We start from the raw sequence: 19,688 nt of genomic DNA, 5'->3' as shown, positions 1-19,688 counted from the left end.
GGTAAAGGTGTTCCAAGCAATGATCACTCCCATTGAGGGTGCTCCAAGTGAGGGTGCTCCCGTTCATTATGTTTACTTCAAAGGTGATCCAAGTGAGGATGTTTTAAGTCAGGGGTCCTCCAGGTAAGAGTGCTCCACTTGAGGGGTGCTCCACTGACAGACACCGCACGTGCCCTTAGGAACCATGCTCCGATATCAATCCCTGGAGACTAACCCTGGTCGAACTGGCCCTACATGCTACCCCATATTCTGTGGAGGAGACGAAAGTCCCCCATGCAGGCAGTTGGACATTGTCTGACACAGATCTCTCAGGATGTAAGATGTCCCAAAAGCATCATCAGGAGAGCAGCAACCCTCCACGGAAGGTGCTTCGAAACCAGCTTCCCTATTTCCGTGACCACAGGTGTGTGTGAACTGACCCTGTGCTCCACTGGGTGCCCGGGAAACCCCACCCTGGCCCTCTAAGGGTTGTGTCAGCCAACAGTTCACTGTAATTGTGCCATCAGAGTAGGCCCAGGCTGAGAAGAGGAGTTCTTGGTGTTTGGGGAAGACGTGGAAGTGAGAGCTTCTAGGGAGGATATATAGAGTCTGAGAGTCAAATAGATTCATTCGGGGCAGGTGACAAGAGGCCGCTTGGGGTGAAGTGCGGGGTGAGAGAGGTACTGCCCACGGTGGGTGTGGTTCCTTCTGGTGTAGAGCCCAAGGAACGAGGGTCTTACAGACCACAGCTGAGGAGATAGCTGCCTGAGGGAGCTGGACCGTGAGTGCATGTCAGCTGACTCCTGGGATCCCTGGGAAGAAGAGGTGGGGGAGGGGAGGGGGAATGGGGGGGGAGAGAAAGCAGTAAGTTGGAAGCTCCTGACGACATGAAGGAAACAGGTGTCTGATCTGGGGAAGATGGCAGCGGTAGAGGGAAGCAGGTGGGTCCTTTGACAAGACTGGAAAGACCCCCCCAGATCAGTGCCCGATAACCTCCAAAGTGTCCTCATCGATTTGTTCTCAAAAAACAGGGTTACTGTGTGTCTGGGCCTTCCTCACACCCACCTTCATAAGTGAGTGTGCTCATCCTATATGCCCCAGCCAAGGCACACATCCCAATTAGTGATTCCCCTGTGGCATTTATGGCCGACAAGGGGGGAACCAATCGGCACGAGTAAGAATGAAACTGGCTCAGAGCCAGCTGACTGTAACCGCCGCTGGACCAAAGGTTCTGGAGTCTGGCCCACATTATTTTACTTTAGCCATCTTTCTTTCTTTTCTTTTCTTTTCTTTTCTTTTCTTTTCTTTTCTTTTCTTTTCTTTTCTTTTCTTTTCTTTCTTTTCTTTCTTTCTTTCTTTCTTTCTTTCTTTCTTTCTTTCTTTCTTTCTTTCTTTCTTAGATTTATTTATTTATTTTATATGTGTGTGAAGTCACTGTCTTCAGACACACCAGAAGGGGACATCAGATCCTCACTACAAAAGGTTGTGAGCCACTATGTGGTTGCTGGGAATTGAACTCAGGATCTCCAGAAGAGCTGACGGTGCTCTTAACTGCTCAGCCACCTCTCCAGTCCTACTTTGGCCATATTTAAGCACAGCACAATTTTTTGGGGAAAAGTATTCAGATAGCCCCAAGTGCACAACAATTTAAGACATGCTTGCATTGATTTTGTTTTGTTGGGTTTCTTTTTCTTTTTCTTTTTCTTTTTTTTTTGGTTTTCTGAGACAGGGTTTCTCTGTGTAGCCCTGGCTGTCCTGGAACTCACTCTGTAGACCAGGCTGGCCTTGAACTCAGAAATCCACCTGCTTCTGCCTCCCAGAGTGCTGGGATTACAGGCGTGTGCCACCACCGCCCGGCTCTGCATTGGGATTCTTTACATCTGGCTTCTTTCACAAGAACGGATACTGCTGGGGCTGGAGAGATGACTCAGTAGTTAAGTGACTGCACTTCCTGGGGTCCTGAGTTCAATTCCCAGCAATCGCATGGCAGCAAACAACTATCTATAAAGTCATCCGATGCCCTCTTCTGGAGTATCTGAGGACAGCAACAGTGTAAAATAAATAAATACATAAATACATAAATAAATACATAATTAAGACTGAGATAAGCACAATGCCAGCCGGGCAGTTCTCAGAGCCTGTCTCATCTGACAGTGAAGGATCACCAGGCTGTAAAACAGCTAGACAGAGCAGCTGCATGCCACGTTCCACCGCAGGGGTGAGCTGTGTGGTTAACGGTTCCTGATTCTCCAGTGGTTATTTGTATGTGCAGAGGCTTTTCGTCCAGCACACTCTGCCCAAGGACGCATGCTACCACCACGGGCCACCTGTACAAGGACAGTAAGTAGAGAAGTGGGAAGGCTATAGTCAGGTTGCTCTCATCCACCCTAGTCCCTGCCCTGAGCTGATCCACCATCTCTGATCCACATCCAGGCAAGACGGTGATACTCCAGTTCCAGCCACACACATGCCTGCCCCAATCCTGGCTACGGCTATGGCTACGGCAAGCTGGACTCAAGGCCCCTGCTGTAAGAACAATGACTCACCGTGTTAAAGACAGCCGGGGCCTTGGAGAAAAATCTGTCGGTCAGCAAAGTGTCTTGCAAGCACAGGGTCCTAAGTTCTATCCCCAAATTGCATTTAAAAATTAAAAAGCAGTTGGGCAGTGGTGGTGCATGCCTTTAATCCCAGCACTTGGGAGGCAGAGGCAGGTGGATTTCTGAGTTCGAGGCCAGCCTGATCTACAGAGTGAGTTCTGGGACAGCCAGGACTACACAGAGAAATCCTGTCTCGAAAAAAAAAAAAAAACCTAAATAAATAAATAGCAGGGGCTGGTGAGATGGCTCAGCGGTTAAGAGCACTGACTGCTCTAACAAAGGTCCTCAGTTCAAATCTCAGCAACCACATGGTGGCTCACAACCATCTGTAATGAGATCGGATGCCCTCTTCTGGGGTGTCTGAAGACAGCTACTGTGTACTTACATATAACAATAAATAAACCTTTGGGCCAGAGGGAACGGGGCCGGAGCGAGCTGAGTTCAATTTCCAGCAACCACATGAAGGCTCACAACCATGTGTACAGCTGCAGTGTGCTCATATACATAAAATAAATAAATGACCTCACTCTGTAGACCAGGCTGGCGTCGAACTCAGGAATCTGCCTGCCTCTGCCTCCCAAGTGCTGGGATTAAAGGTGTGCACCACCACTGCCCGGCACATGCATCTTTTTTAGAAATTGAAAAATAAATTAAAGCTGAACTCTGTGGCATGTGGCTGTAATCTCAGTACTGGGAAGGCCCACACAGGCGTATCCTCGGGGCTCAGCGACCAGACAGCTCAGCCTACTCAGTCAGTTCCAAACCAATGAGAGAATGCACACAAAAGGAAAAAAGAAAAAAGAAAGAAAGAAAAAGAGAAAATGGGGGCTGGGTGGGAGAGTGATGGGCTAAGGGATAGTTCTGTGGGTAAAGAGCCTGAGTACTGAGGGGCAGGACATTAGGGTGCTGGGGACCTGCAAGTCAGCCAGTCTAATATAAATGTCTCAACAAAGAAAAGAAAAAAAAAAAAACAGGATAAAGAGTGGTAGAAGAGCGGCTGGAGAGATGGCTCAGTGGTTAAGAGCACTGGCTGCTCTTTCACAGGTCCTGAGTTCAATTCCCAGCAACCACATGGTGACTCACAACCATCTATGATGGGATCTGATGCCCTCTCCTGGTGTGTCTGAAGACAGCAACAGTGTACTCACATATATAAAATATATAATTTTTAAAAAGTGATAGAAAAGGATTCTAATATCAGCCCCCCCATACACACACACACACACACACTGCCTAAGAAACTCTGACTTCTATATATGCATCAGCACATATATGATCATACATAACACACACACACACACACACACACCAGCTAGGATCCAGCTTACTTCCCTTTCTTAATGACTCTGGGTCCCACATCATTCCCAGGAGACAGACAGACCTTCTTTCTCAAAGCAGTTAGACTGATCCGAGGACACTCCACCCTGAAGCCCCTCCCTAGCAGGATGCTACTCTGCTGTCCCAACATCTGTTGTTTCTGCTCCCAAGAGAGACCCTAGATCGGGATCCCTTTAGCCTGCTGGGAGGCCTGGCTCTTCAGCAGCCTTTAATGGGTCTTTTTACACAAACCCCCCTCCCTGGGCCATACAGGCTGCCACCACCTGACCTCTGCTTCATCCCTGAGGGAACCTGTGGGACTGACTCCATAATGCCTTTGGCTCCCTTCTTGAACCATTCCTACCCAGTGCTATGGGGAGGGAGGGGGCGTCTCAGATCATTTGTGACTTTGTCAGAAGTAACGCTCCCCACTATCACTCCACTGTCTTGTGTTTTCATTGACGCTCGCTTTAGTCTCTTGCTTGCAAGTGTGCAGCTATGTCACCCCGAACAGGGATTCTTCAGCCTGACTCGCAACGGAACAGAACGGAATCTGAGATCCTAGAGGCTTCTCCTGCGCCATGAAGAGGGTGTGTGTGTGTGTGTGTGTGTGTGTGTGTATGTAGGTGCGACGTTGTCGATGTCTCCACTCGACCTCCCTTTCCTCGCCGCCCTCACAGGTGGCAATTCAAGCAAGGGCACATAGGGCCAGCTGCATCTGCGCAGAGGATCCGGAACCCCACTGCCAACCGCTCGCGCCAAGGACCCCAATTCTCCTCAGCTGGCAAGATTCTGGGTCGCCACCACTTCGCGCAGATGGGACACTCGAAGCTGCTCTTTGGCTGCGCGCCCCGTCCTCCCGGACGCGCGGCCTACGGGGTTTGTTATTGTGCGAACATCGGCCGCTGAGCGGGTGCTGGCGCCTGGCGCCTGGCGCGTGCCCGTCGGTACCGCACCGGGAGCGCGCGGAGAGGAGCGGGGCGGGGCTGGGGATTCTCGACACCTCAGCCAGGCTCTAGAACCGGGATTGGTCCGGACGCCGGGAGCGCGCGAGGGCGCGGCTCTTAGGGCGGGCGGGGGGCACGCGCGGCGCCGGTGGCGGCCGCGGAGGAGCGCGGGGAGGAGCGCGGAGGAGGAGCGCAGGGAGGAGGGGAAGGGGAGGGAGGAGGCGCCCGCCGGGTTCCCTGCAAAGCGGCCTTATTTATCTGGGCACAGCCTCAGCCTCCCCGGTGGGAGGCTCAGGGCGGCAGATCCTCTCCCACCGGGGAGCTCCGCTCCGGACTCTGCAGAGAGGGCCCTGGCGCGGGGCGCCGGGCGCGGGGCGCAGTCGGGCCCTGCTAGCCAGTCCAGCACCTCGGCCGCCTCCGCGCTAGGCGGCTCGGGTGCTGGGCTCCCCATGACGCGAGGTCGCCCGGCGGACAGCGTGGCATGAGCCAGAAGCCCTGGCCGAGGTAAGGTGTGTGTGTGCGCGCGCCGCCGGGCTGCGGGGAGGGGAGGGTCCAGGTCGAGCCACTGCCTCCGCGAAGGCTACAATGAGGAGGGGGCGGGGTGGGCACTTGGGACTGCGCCGCGGCCGCCGCCGCCGCCTGAGCAGGGCTTACGTAATCGCAGCCCCTTCCCCACCTCACCCTCCGGCCGCTGGCCCAGCGCTTCCGCAGCCCCTAACCCCGCAGCCGGCCTGATTGCGCCCTGCTCGCTCCCGGCAGCGCGGCCAGGCTGTATCTCGGTAGCACGGAATTGCTGAGAGGAAGCACGGTGGCTGCGAGGACGCGGAATTGCAGGCCGTCAGCCCCCACTCCTTCTGGCTTGGCTCTGGGCTCTCCCCACTCCAGTCCTCTGAGCCTCCGGTGGACTGGAGGACGTGACAGGTGTTGATACAATTAAAAGGGAGGAGCCATGTGGATCTGTGGCCTAGGGGTCCTGGACACCTTCTGGACGTGAGCTGGTATAGAGCTGCCGCCCACAGCTCTATACCAGGGAGTGGGCTGACATGTCTTTGGTTCTAGAAAAAGAAAATGGGCCTTGGCCAAGATTGGAAGGCTTCAAAATGGGGAATGGGCATCCTGAGATTGCCGAGCAGGGCTTCCGTGTCCTTCTGGGATGTTAGGTCAGTGGGGGATCCTCCCCAGCCTTCATCCCAGGAGAGAAGGCTGCACTGTTGAGGCCTGGATCTGGCCTAGCAGCCCTCCTGCTAGCCCCTCCCAGGAGCAGATGGCAGATGCCACTTCACCTGCTTCCTCCTGGAGGCCCGACTTCCACTGCCATCTTTTCCCATGGCCCACTGGCCAGGGTCTTCTCAGGCCTCCCTGCTGCCCCTTTGGACACAGGACCCTCTGTTCCAGCCCAACACTGATGAAGTGCTGGACAGCAGCAGCATGGGGCTGGGGGTGGGGGTGCGGTGTTGGGACAGGAGCCTGGATGATTAGGGGCTGCCTAGCTCAGGTCAGAAGCATGGTGGAGCCTCTCGATGTCCTCCCTAGACAAGGCCCAAGGGGCGGGCTGGGAGTCATTGTGAGGAGAGAGGGAAAATCAAGGTCGAAAACATGGGTGGTGCTGAGATAGCCCAAGATTCAGCTCCCTCGTTTCCTGCCACCCTCTCTCTGCCTCCCCAGTCACCCTTACTGTAAGCCTGGGATACATATACACTCACCTGTTCTCCCAAATACACCTGAACAGGTCCTGTCTCCCACGGATGAAGTTAAAACGAATGCTTCTTCTAGGTAGAAGGAATCTAGACTCAGGAAGCTCTGGGAGATTGAGGGAGGTGTATCCCAGAGACAGAGGAAGGGGCTTCTGGAGGGCATCACTTCACTTTCCTGACTTCATCTCTGGGAGTCACTGATGTACCTTCCAGGACTGGCACAGGGAAGGGGGGCAGCAAAGCAAGGTCTGGGAGGCCAGTGAGCAGCCTTGTACTGTCCCCATTCGTGGTTAGATGGCTAAACTGGCTGCAGAGAGTGCAGGTGGGCCTCATTTTGTCAGATTTCTAAAGGAGCCTCGGGCCTAGGTCTTGAAGATCTCATACTGTTCAGAGCAGCTGAAGTCTAGCATCTATTCCTCGGTGCCTTGTGGCCATTTGCCCTTAGCTTGGGCACAGAGCCTGACTCTGCTGAAATATCGACCTGGGTTCAATCTGGGCCTCTCCTGGGCCAAGGGTCTCTCTATCCCCAAGTCCCAGGTACACCCCCAGAGGCAGCTCCAGCAGGGGGTGGAAGAAGAGTGCTGGGCTGACACGTGCAAAGTGGCAGGAACGTGAACGTGCCTGAGTCACAGCACTGTCATAGAACATGTTGCCTGCACTGTGCACCCAATCTCAGATACCCTGGTTGTCACCCCAGTCCCTGGGGCTGCCACTCCAGACTGAACTTGGTATGAGTCTTTTGGTTATCTTTTTCAAGCCTGAGGAGCTGACCAGGGCAGGTTCTACGCAGGCCAGGAACCAGCCTCCAAGGTGGCCTTCATCCCTGACCTGTGCTCACAGAGATGACCGTCAGAGACAGGGAAAGAGCCCCTAGACTGAGAGAGATGAGGGGTGAGATGCTGGTGGATGTGTAGTTGGTGGTCTTTAAGACCTCAGGGTAATAGCAGTGAGCCTGATGGGTGGGAGCTGTTGATAGACCACTAAGTCAGACCATAGGAAAACACAGGACCTGTGAGGCAGGAGAAAAAACCCTGAGCTACAGCAGATGTGTTCCTGGTCTGTGTTTGAAATCTTGGGACAAGTGACAGTTTATGCAGGTTCAGGAAGATCCTTCTCTGAGCCTCGTTTTGACCAGTGGTGCTTTAGGAAGAGGCAGGGGTGCTGGAGGAGGAGGACAGGGCCTTCCTCGTCCCATCTCCTTGGTCACTCCTGTCTCTTTCTTCTAGGATCAGGCTAGATTTTAGGCGTCAGCCAGCCAGATTCCTTAGCCATGAAACTCCAGAAAAGAGACGTAGCTGAAAGATCTCCTCTCCCCCAGTATCTGCATCTCAAGATCACAGGGTCTGGGGAAGCAGATGCTGACTCCAATCTAGTTTCCTCTGTACAAATACAGACTACACGCATACCTGGAGTTACGTTCTTGTGTTTCTCCTGACCCGCCAACCAGCCAAGGCTCCCGGTCAGGCAGCTGCGCCCCGGACTGTTCGGGTGACCATTTCTTGTCATTCCTTCAGCAGAACCCAGAAGCCACACACTCACGGTGCTGTTTGTCTTCAAGGAGTTACCAGGCCGGGGGAGAGACAGTGGTGACATCTCCAGGTGACATCTGGAGATGTTTTTTCAGACTCCTAGGGGATCCTATCTATGGGGGCAGGCAGCAGTCATCTGCGCAGAGAAAGCCTATGGGACAAGCAGGGGCCACCATTTGGCCAGGCGAGGGACAGGAGGAATGAAGGACAAGGTCTGGCTGTGGGAGGAGTCAGGGATGGAGATGAGGCCGTGAGACTATTTTGATGACTGGATACACAGAAGAGGCAAGTCCTCATGGCTCACCATCAGACTCTGGAATGTCAGTCTGGAAACCACCAAGTTCTGGAACTTTCCCAGGAGACCCACTGTACCATCCATGTTCCTTATGTCCACAATGAGTCCTCTAGAGAGGGCCAAGACTACAGTTAACTTTCCTGGGAGCACCTAGTCAGCTCTCCCTGGGAGCACCTAATCAGCTCTCTCTGGGAGCACCTAGTCAGCTCTCCCTGGGAGCACCTAGTCAGCTCTCCCTGGGAGCACCTAGTCAGCTCTCCCTGGGAGCACCTAGTCAGCTCTCCCTGGGAGCACCTAGTCAGCTCTCCCTGGGAGCACCTAGTCAGCTCTTCCTGGGAACACCTAGTCAGCTCTTCCTGGGAACATCTAGTCAGCTCTTCCTGGGAACACCTAGTCAGCTCTCCCTGGGAGCACCTAGTCAGCTCTTCTTGGGAGCACCTTGATGAGGGTTGGGCTGAGGAGGTTGTCATCATTCCCTCCTAGCCCAGGATGGATCCAAGGATCTCGATCTCCTTTGTAGTCTAGAGATGACCCAGAATTTCACTCCAAACCAAGCACAGGACACCCTAGGTCTAGGACTGAGTGCTGTGCCTTTTCATCCATCCTTCCAGAAGGCCGCTCCTCCTGTGTTAGCTCCTGGGGTGCTTGTCCATGAAGGGGAGGCAGCCTGGGTCATCTGGCCACTGATCCATCCCTCCTCCTAGGAAACAGGCTGCAGGAGCCACCTGGGTAGAGAGAAGAGTTGCAACATCATGAAGGAGTTGTAATTGGACATGGCAGTGCATATCTGTGATCCCAGAGATGTAGTAGCAGGATGGCGGTGAATACAAGGCTAGCCTCAGCTACATAACGATACCTGGGAGCAGACCCTAGGTCATCAGGTGGAGTGATGCTTGCTAGAACCCCTCAATAACCTCTTGCTCACCTGGCAGGAAGGTTCCAGTGTGTGCTTAGCTTTCTCAGGTGTAACTGTTTCCATTTTTGGACCACAGGATAGGGGGTTCTTGGGCTTGGTTAATGCCACAAGAGAGAGAAAAAGTGAGAACCCCCCCTCCCCCAAGCACAAAGCAAGGTTACCTCTGTGGAGATAAAGCTCCCACCAAGGGCAGGGGCCTGCATGGGGGATTTAGACACTGAATTTGGCCTGGTTTCACCTACGTGACCTAAGTCTGGAAGGTGGGAAGGGGATGGATCGTGTGCTTCTGAAAACGTGCGCCTCCAGAGCTGCAGAGAGGGGCAGAAAGGAGCCCCGCAGATGCCCGGGGCATCCACGTGCATCCCCCCCCCCCCCCGCGCCCCAGCCCCCAGCAACTCAGGCGCTCCACGTGCACACCCGCGACTGGGAGCTTTTTCAGCCTAAATCGGCACAGCTCTTGGATTATTTCTCCCCTGGCACCGCCTCCGCAGCCTCCTCCAGATCCTAGCCAAGCGGGCGGCTTCTCCCCCTGCCTCTTCCTGTGGAGCTGGGTTTGCCGGAGCCACCGATCCTTCCTCCTCCGCTCCACTGTCTCTGGTGCAGAAAGCCGAACTGACCCCAATGAGCGCGGGAGCTGTCCGTGGTGCTGCTCGCGGGACTCCGAGAGCGCTGAGTCTGCGCCTAGTGGCTGAGGCTCGACCGGCAGTCTAGGGCAGTCTAGTCGTAGACGGAGACGTGGGAATATGGCGGGGAATTCTGGCTGGGGCTGTCTCTCCACCCTCAGCACAGTTCCCAGGAATGTGGGTGGTGCTGGATAAGAATTGGAGCACATAAGGAAGAATCTCATCCTTTCCCATCATGCATGCCGCTGTCCTGCAACAGGCCGGCTTCCCTATATTGCTCCCAGGGAACTGGGGTAACCACACTTTAGACCTCCCTTACCGTATCGTGAAAACTATAAGTCTTTAGAGCCCCGGATTCCTTATATAAAGACTAGAATAACAACAGTGGCTACCCCTACACAGGCATATCTACTGTGAAGCTGAAATATGTGATTGTCCCACTATCATTTGGCAAGTGTTAGCATTGCTACTTGCTGTACTGGCTTTTTCGTGGCTACCATGGCCTGTTCTTGAACGCAGAAGAGCAGCCAAGGTCTGGAAACCTTTAGGGAAACACTGGCCTACTACCCAGGTCTTAATAGTCATGTTGAGACGGGGAGTAATTGGGAGATAGTACTGAGAGCCTAGGGTGACTGCCAATGGCCCTCCTTAGACACAGAATTGGGTTGTTGGTCATGAGGACCATATTCTGGGGAGGGCCTAACCCAGGGTTTTTCCCTCCCCAGAGGTGGGAAACTGGCACAGGTTGCCTGTGCAGAATAGGGAGCCATTGAGACAGAATTGCAAAATAAATGTAGAAGGTCCACTTCTTTTGTGTGAAGCCAGAGTATAAAGAGTGGCCAAGCTGGGTGGTGGTGGCGCACGCCTGTAATCCCAGCACTTGGGAGGCAGAGGCAGGTGGATTTCTGAGTTTGAGGCCAGCCTGGTCTACAGAGTGAGTTCCAGGACAGCCAGGGCTACACGGAGAAACCCTGTCTCAAAGAAACCAAAATAAAAAAAACAAAAACAAAAACAAACAAACAAAAAGAGTGGCCAACTTCCTTGGCCCTATAGCTGAGGAAAGGGGCCTCAGTCTAAAGGGTAACATGAGTCTTTCTCTTCTGAGGGTTTGTGCATTCCAGTGCCCACCCCTTAGAAAGCTTCTTCATGTACCCCTTGGTATTATGCCAGGCTCCCTTGCAAGGCTATGAGCCACCAAAGCCAGGTACAGGGGTCTGACAGAGGGCCTGGGAGAAGTTTTTGTTAACTCCCTTGAGATTGTAGAGCAGGAAGCTGACAACTCATGCGTGCATCCTGTTCATCTTGGGATTCCCTGTACATACAGGAAGGGGGACCCTGCCTGGTCCTTAGGTCAGCTCTGGGACTCAAGCCCTACTCTACCATAGACTGTAAATCCCTCCCACAGGAAACAGTCTGTGGTGTCACCTCCCAAATTTCATGTTGAGGAAATAATGGAACAAGCAGAGGGCTGGCCTAGAGCACTCATTTATAGGGGGGGCCGTCTGGAGTCCAGAGTGTTGTGTTTGAGTGTTGCATTGAGTATTTCATCTGCAGGTGAAACCCAGGAAAAAAAAACCCACCTCCTTCTGGATGTTGGGCAGTGGTGGATACGGTATTTGGAATGCAGAGCAGATAATCGTGGCATCATGAGAGACTCGCTGCTCTTTCCCTCCTTACTGACCATTCGAAATGTCCTCTGCAACCCAGTCACAGGCCTGGGAGCCTGAGGGGAACAGAGAGAGGAGTGGTCCTGACCTGCTCTATGGGCAAGTCACCCTGGTCTTCCATACGGCCTTTCTCTCCAGCTCTGGTCTGAATTTTAGTTCTACCACTTAACTATCGGCCATGACCTAGACAGACTGTCCTCTTGGCCTTGGCCTCTTCTTCCTTAGTTGTACAGAGACACCACAGCACTGTCCGCCTTGGGTTGGGTGGGCGATTAGAGCATCAGACTGGAGAGGTTCCACGGTGGTGAAGAGTATTTGCTGCTTTTACAGAGGACCTCGGGGCCTGTAACTCAAGTTCCAGGAGATCTGATGTCTTCTTCTGAATTCCACAGATGTGTACATGACATACATACTACATACATACATGCAAGAAAACATACACAGAAAATTTTAATTTCTTTAAATATGAAAAAGCATGGGTCCAGGTATCGCTCTGCTGGTACCACAGGGAATGTGCCTGAGCCGCAGAGCTTTTTATCGGCATACAGATTTTTTTCCCTTTTGATACTGGGTTTTTCTGTGTAGCCCTGGCTGTCCTGGAACTCTCTGTAGACCAGGCTGGTCTTGAAGTCAGAGATCTGCCTGCCTCTGCCTCCCAAGTGCCGGCATGTGCCACCACTATCGGGCTAGGTGCACAAATTTTGGAGAGCCTTTGGTCTGTGACTCAGAGCTATTCAAGCACCTTTCTTTAGGTTTCTCAATCCTGGTCCGCAAGGGGAACTCCAGGAGGGGGCGTCAAAGGCTCAGAGGTGAAAGGAACAGTTAAGGATTCCATCTCCCCCAAACCTCGAAAGGGAATCTGAGCATCAGAAAGCACCTTTGAGCACGGCAGCTTGAGCCAACGAATAGTACAGAGGATGCGGACACTTGGGCTAGCTGTGAATGTGGCCAGCCTGCCTCTTGTGCAGTCAGAGAAAGGCACGTGCTAGGATCTGTTCTGTTAAGTGGTCCTGGAAATGCCTTGGGCGAGGAGCCTCAAGGACGAGAAAAGGGTTAGCTCTCCAGCTCCTCCAGAGACTGCAGACTTATTTGTTCCTCCTGTCTCATCCACAGAACGTGCAAGAAAAATGTCGAGTCCCGGTATCGATGGTGACCCCAAGCCTCCATGCTTGCCTCGAAACGGGCTGGTGAAGCTGCCTGGTCAGCCCAACGGCTTAGGCACGGCCAGCATCACCAAGGGCACACCTGCTGCCAAGAACCGTCCTTGCCAGCCCCCACCCCCACCCACCCTTCCACCGCCAAGCCTGGCTACACCACTGTCCCGGGTTGCTCTGGCCGGGGGGCCATGCCCCGCAGCCAGTGGACCAGCCTCAGGCCCAGTGCCTGGACCCCCAGTGGAGCGGCCACCACTGGCCACAGATGAGAAGATCCTTAATGGGCTCTTCTGGTATTTCTCAGCATGTGAGAAGTGCATATTAGCCCAGGTGTGCAAGGCTTGGCGGCGTGTGCTCTACCAGCCCAAGTTCTGGGCAGGCCTCACGCCTGTGCTGCATGCCAAGGAGCTGTACAACGTGCTGCCTGGAGGCGAGAAAGAGTTTGTGAACCTGCAGGGCTTTGCCGCTAGAGGTTTTGAGGGCTTCTGCCTAGTGGGTGTCTCTGACTTAGACATCTGCGAGTTCATCGACAACTATGCACTCTCTAAGAAGGGAGTCAAGGCCATGAGTCTCAAGCGCTCCACCATCACTGACGCTGGTCTAGAGGTGTGTCCCAAAATTGATTGGCTAGGACCAGACGGGGTTGGGGGGCTGGGGAAGGGACATGCAGCAGCAACCGTATGGACATGGGAGATTGAGGAGCCCAGAGGATAGTCAGGTGTATCCAGGACAAAAAGTAGCAAGAATGGTATTTCGGGGGCCTAATGCAAAGAGAAAGTGTGGGCTTGTTGTTAAAACTGATTAAGATTTCAAGGTTGGTGCAGGAGAGTAGTCAGTTACATGTGGGTCCCTGCTTGCTTGTGATACTGCTTTGGTGAATGGGGCACTGGGGTAGAGTGGGGGGATAGCGGAGAGTCTCCTAGAAACAAGGGTTGCAGGAGCTTCTGGGCACCCTACCCTGCCTCTCCCAACCTCTGGACCTGGATTGTGATTTTAATATTCAAATCATCTGTTCTAAACACCTGCACTGGGCACACCCTGGCTTAGGTGTCTCCTGTGCCCTGCCTCCCCTGTGGAATATTGGGAAAGTATAAGAAGCAGTTTAAGTCACTCCTTGGAGTTCAGCCTGATGCATGCTTGCACGAGTCCACATCCGAGAGACCACTGTTGCAGATCCCCAGAAGCTTCTTTGAGTGGGCGTGAGTCTCGGGGCTGACTTAGTCCGGTCTGATCTGTACCTGCCTGTAGGTAATGCTGGAGCAGATGCAGGGAGTGGTGCGCCTGGAGCTGTCAGGTTGCAACGACTTCACCGAGGCTGGCCTGTGGTCCAGCCTCAGTGCACGTATCACCTCACTGAGTGTCAGTGACTGCATCAACGTGGCGGACGACGCCATCGCTGCCATCTCACAACTCCTACCCAACCTGGCAGAGCTAAGCCTTCAGGCCTACCACGTGACTGACACGGCGCTGGCCTACTTCACAGCACGCCAGGGCCACAGCACCCACACGCTGCGCCTGCTTTCCTGCTGGGAGATAACCAACCATGGGGTGGTCAATGTGGTGCACAGTCTGCCCAACCTCACCTCACTCAGCCTCTCGGGCTGCTCTAAGGTCACGGATGATGGAGTGGAGCTTGTAGCCGAGAACCTGCGCAAGTTGCGCAGCCTCGACCTTTCGTGGTGCCCCCGGATCACCGATATGGCCCTGGAGTATGTGGCCTGCGACCTGCACCGCCTGGAGGAGCTGGTGCTGGACAGGTGCACACATCCCTACACTCCAGGCTGGTACCGGCGGGATCCGGGATCACCAGCAACTGGAAGCTTAGAGTGGGTGGTGCCAGTCCACGGGCTTCAGGGATGGGGAAGGCCACACAGACTAGAGTGTCCAGAGCTGGAGTAACTCAAGCAAAACCTAGAGAAAAAGCCATATTCCAAGAGGGGAGGTCACAGAGTGGGATGGGGGTGGGTGGATGGGGTTGGATAGGGCACTGGTATGTGGGGCAGAGACTTGCTCTAGGGACACCTCTGAAAAGGAGGGAGGGAACTGGGTGGGAATGGGGTAAAGTGATTTAAAGGTAGGCAGTCCCCTTCTGGTGCAACTGCAGGTGTGTACGCATCACGGACACTGGTCTCAGCTATTTGTCCACCATGTCATCCCTTCGCAGCCTCTACTTGCGATGGTGCTGCCAGGTATGCCCATACCCCCAGGGATCTGGAAATTAGAGCGCTGTGGGTGGCGGGACGGGAGAGACCAGTGTGGATATCCTTGGACTACACAGGGCCTCATTCAGATCCCTCTAGAACCAGCAGCCAAACTAAGCGGAATCATTGGGTTCCGGATTCCTCAAGGCCCTCATAGGTGCTTCCAGTCTACGGGGTGGGGGTGGGAGTGGGGCTGAGAAATCTCCATTTTGAACCCCTACCTCCTGCCCCTCTAGCGGCTCCAGGTCCCAAGCAAGTGGAAATAGTTAACACCACCTCCTCTCACTCCCGCCCAGGTGCAGGACTTCGGGTTGAAGCACCTCTTAGCCATGAGAAGTTTGCGACTCTTGTCTCTAGCAGGTGAACCACCACCCCCCATCCCCTTGCATGCCTCGTGGGCAATGATGCCCACTCACTCTGACCCCCACCTCGTCGGGACCCTTGTGCAGATAGATTCACTTCAGGTTTTGGCAAATCGCATCCCAGGTAGCGGGTTAGAGGGTGAATTCAAGCCCACCCTGTTGGTGATGCCCTGCTCAGATCCATCCTCCTTCAGGCCAAGCCTGAACACACCCTTCGCTGGTTCGGGTCCCTCCCGTCCTGTCAGATTCCCACCCCTCCACGCCCAGTACGGGTCCCGCCTCATTCAGCAAGCCCATAGAACCCACCCCTGGCAGGTTCTTGTCCTCTTCAGCCTTTCCCGCCTGCCTAGCCCAGTCCAGCCCTCCTCCAGGCGGAGCTGAACTGCTGAGCCGCTGCCCCATGCCTCCTGCTTACAGGCTGCCCGCTCCTAACGACCACGGGGCTGTCGGGCCTCGTGCAACTGCAGGAGCTGGAGGAGCTGGAGCTGACCAACTGCCCTGGAGCCACACCCGAGCTCTTCAAGTACTTCTCGCAGCACCTGCCGCGCTGCCTCGTCATTGAATAGCGCAGGGTTCCCGACCCGGCCGCGGGAACCGGCCACGCCCTGGGCAATAGCCCCTCTTCCAGCCCTGCCGGAGCTTCACTTCTCCGCCCTGCGTTGGAGGCGGGGCAAGCTGAGGGAAACCCCGCCCCGTGCCTCCCTTGCTCCTCTGCTCGACTGCTCCATCTTCGTCTGGGGCAAGAGGCAGAGGGGCCAGCCCCACGCACGCACGCACACTCGGGGACTTTGTGCATGCCCCTCGTGCCCGCACTGCACGCCCGCCCTCCACCATGCCACAGCCGCCGCCATCACTCGCCCGCCTTCTGGGGGTCTAGGTCCTTTGGGGATGCTTTGAGTGCATATGCCCTCACTGGCTCCCCCACTCATTCTGCTCTCTGCCTCCCCTCGCTGTCCCCCCATCCCGGGCAGGGCCCAAGGGGATGGAGGGATTGGTTCCCCAGGACTTAGGGGCCTGGAAGAGCCCCAAGGGCCTCCCACATCTTCCACTGCACCACGCCTGGAGCCCTCCAAGGGGTATGAGGCGCCACAGGCCACTGCCAAAGCCATGGCCCCCTGAGGAGCCCAACTCCCCCATGCTCACCTGACCTAGTGGCTCCCCTTCTTCCTTGTTGCCATATGGGTCAGTTCTTGTCCTCTGTGTCCCACTCCCCGACCCCCATATTCCCTTCTTTCCCCCTGGCCTATAGAGCCTTGGGCCCTGGCCAGGCTGGGATAGCTTTAGGAGGATGCAGACCTTGGAACAATCAACATTAGCCTAACTGGTGCCCATCCACCCAAGTGCAAGGGGGAATAGGCACCTGGCAGACCCCAATGTGGAGCCCCCCACAGGGCTATCAGGCCTTGGGATCAGCCCACCCATTTCAGTCCCTACCCCAGCTGAGCTCAGGCCTCTCAGCACTGTGCTTTTCCCTGGATAGGTCTCCTCAGGTGGGATCTGCAGAGGGCCTGGCCATGGGTCAGGGTCAGCACTGACCAGGGATTCTGATCTTCCGGTGGCCAGCACACCCTTCATACCCCAAGGAAGGAGGCCTCCTTTCTACCCCTCCTTCACCTCTCCCAGCTTCCAAAATGTTTGCCTGCCCAAAGGCTTTGTTGTGACCATGTTCTGTCAGATCTCAAGACATTTGGAAAGTCCTAGAGGATCCTGGCACATACATGACAGTACTGAGGAAGGGACTGGGAACCCTTCCCTCCCAACCTTGAACCCCAGGAGACACAGCACCCACAACTAATCTTGGGATACCCCTATCTGGTTGGAAGAGAGTAAACTAATTCCCAGAGAGCCAGAGGGAGAGAGAGAAAAAGAGAGAGAGAGAGAGAGAGAGAGGAGAGAGAGAGAGAGAGAGAGAGAGAGAGAGATAGAGAGATAGAGATGCTGTTGACAAAAAGTAAGGGTTCAACAGCCCAAAGAGTTCCCTGCCCCTGAGGTGTTGGCTGGGAGGCTCCAGGCTGAAGGGTCAGGAGCCAGATTGTCAGCTCCTCTTCCCACAGACCCCCAACAGGGAGGGGAAGCTGTCCATTTGCCCAAAGTATTAATGCAACTGAAGCTGTGATATTTCCAATGACTGTAGGAGGAAAATTTAAGGGGAGAGAGGAACACAAACAAAACCAACCAACCCCTAAAATCATTTTCTTATTGTACATAACGACCTCATTCTCCTGTATATGCGGAAGATATAACCTTATATTTGGTAAGTGTTTCTTGTGCTATTTTATCACGTGACCTGTTTATAAAAATATATATTAAAAAAGTTGTAAAAACACAAGGTTTTTTGTTTGTTTGGCTGTTTTTTGTTTTTTTGGTGTTCTTTTGTTGATTGTTTTTTTTTTTTTTTTTTGCTTTTGTTTTTGTCACTTGACCGAGTTGTAAGGGTTAAATCCTCCCCAGGTGGCCCAGGTGTCTGGGTTCTCCTGCCCCAACTCATCAAAGTTATTCTGTAAACAGGAGACGGGGGGGGGGGGGGGGGGGGGGAGGCTCAGGGCTGTACTGGAACCTTAGCTTCTGACCAACAGAAGTTTTCTAATGTCCTGAATGCGCAAAAGGGAGCAATGTGTTTGATGTCAAAATGTAGGTCTCCAAAAGGATCTAGGATCTTGCTACCCAAGAGCAGAAATGAGCCTTATCTTCTGCACGGAGTCACTAAGTGAGGGATTGTGATGTTCTAAAATAATACATTGATGCTGTATTATGTAGTTCAGAGTATCTACTGCTCTTGCAGAAGACCTAGGTTCAATTCCCAGCACCCGCATCAGGTGGCTTTAAGCTGCCCAGTAACTCCAACTTCGGGGATATGATGCTTTCTGGCCACCTAGGGAAAATGAGCACACAATGGAGCATATAAAAACTCACACGGGCACATGTTTGTGCTTGCATATGCACGTGTGCGCACCCACACACACACAAAGATTAAATAAATAACCGTAGAGTGCTAGAAGATCAAGACTACTGAAAAGGCACCTCAAGAGAAGGGGCAGATGCTGACAGGACTCTAGCCAACTTGAAAACAAGGCTCTGGCCAGCTTTGTCCTTCTCCCCAGTTCCCTCTGTCTTGCTAAAAATAAACTTAAATTACATTCCTAAAGCTAGCCACCAAGGTATATTCCCTTATTTGGCCACTTCCTTCTCCTGAGGCTGACTACCAGGGTCCAGCTATCAAAGTATTGAAATGCAGCAATCAGAAGCCCCCTTCGGTTCACTTAATTAACCTGTCCAATCAAAACTAAGTACCTCATCCTATCATGGTGTTTCCCTTCTTACATTTATAAAGCCATAAAGTGTCATTTGTCTATAGGCCACGTCTGTCTCCTTTCTATCCAGAGGCAGTTCTTTGTCCCCTCTGGGACAAATATTCCCGCTCCCTCTCTCTTGCTCCTTTCCCCTTCTCTGTGGTCCTCTATCTCCTGTCTGCCCCTTGTTGCCTCCCCTTTGTCCTCTTGGGGCAAATAATCCTTCTTTACGCTGAGAACTTGGTCTTGAGGATCCTGAGCCAACACTGACCTCTTACAACTGAGACTAAATCTAGCTGCTGACAGACTGGTTGTCAGGCTCTGACAAGTACCAAAACAGGTGTAACCACACAAATAAACATACGATCCCCAGTAGACAAAGAAGGCATTAGATCGGGAAGGCAGGGCCGGCCTAAGACGGTAGGCATTTGAACTAAGCGCTTAGGGTTGTAAAGGAGACACGTTCGGCTGGGGTAGAGCCATGGTTTTCTAACAGCCTATGAAACTGTGGAAGTGGAAGGAAAGTGCTCAGGGGAAGGAAGCTGGGGTAGAAGCACGCAGAGAAAGGAGCCGAGAAAGGTGCAGCTGCAGATGCGCAGGAAGATCAGGGCCAGGTCACAGTGAAATCATGATCTAGAGTAGAAAAGGTACCAGGTTGCTCGTGCGGGGTCCAGGACCGGACATGAAATGGCACCTGAGTTCCGCAGGGGAAGTGGGGGGGCAGTGTTTGGCACTGTGGCAGAGTGGAGGAACTCAGGGTTTAAGTACTGGTATTAAGATATTGAGATTAAGCCGGGCGTTGGTGGCGCATGCCTGCAATCCCAGCACTTGGGAGGCAGAGGCTGGCGGATTTCTGAGTTCGAGGCCAGCCTGGTCTACAAAGTGAGTTCCAGGACAGCCAGGGCTATACAGAGAAACCCTGTCTTGAAAAACACCAAAAAATCCAAAAGCAAAAAAAAAAAAAAAAAAAAAAAAAAAAAAAGATATTGAGATTAAAATAAACTGAGGTTGGTAACGTAGACTAGTTGGTAGAGAACTTGTCTCTCGGGCTCGATTTCCAGAATCATTAAAAAGAAAAAAAAAACCCTAACCAAAGGACCAAAAGCGGGACATATAC

The 19,688-nt window shown here is 53.6% G+C and overlaps 1 protein-coding gene across 1 annotated transcript; it reads left to right on the top strand.

The window, feature by feature from the left end:
- The first annotated feature begins 5,051 nt into the window (after positions 1–5,051).
- Positions 5,052–17,562, top strand: Fbxl16 (F-box and leucine rich repeat protein 16). The gene is made up of 6 exons (XM_052197090.1): positions 5,052–5,344; positions 12,678–13,324; positions 13,967–14,475; positions 14,823–14,907; positions 15,216–15,279; positions 15,699–17,562. Exons 2-6 carry the CDS (start codon positions 12,692–12,694, stop codon positions 15,845–15,847), a joined length of 1,440 nt encoding a protein of 479 aa, XP_052053050.1. The 5' UTR covers positions 5,052–5,344; positions 12,678–12,691; the 3' UTR covers positions 15,848–17,562.
- The last annotated feature ends 2,126 nt before the right edge of the window (positions 17,563–19,688 follow it).

The sequence above is a fragment of the Apodemus sylvaticus genome, chromosome 10 (genome assembly GCF_947179515.1).
Source record: "Apodemus sylvaticus chromosome 10, mApoSyl1.1, whole genome shotgun sequence".
NCBI lineage: Eukaryota > Metazoa > Chordata > Mammalia > Rodentia > Muridae > Apodemus > Apodemus sylvaticus.
The sequence above is the reverse complement of the archived record's forward strand: the minus strand, read 5'-3'. Positions and strand labels throughout refer to the sequence as shown.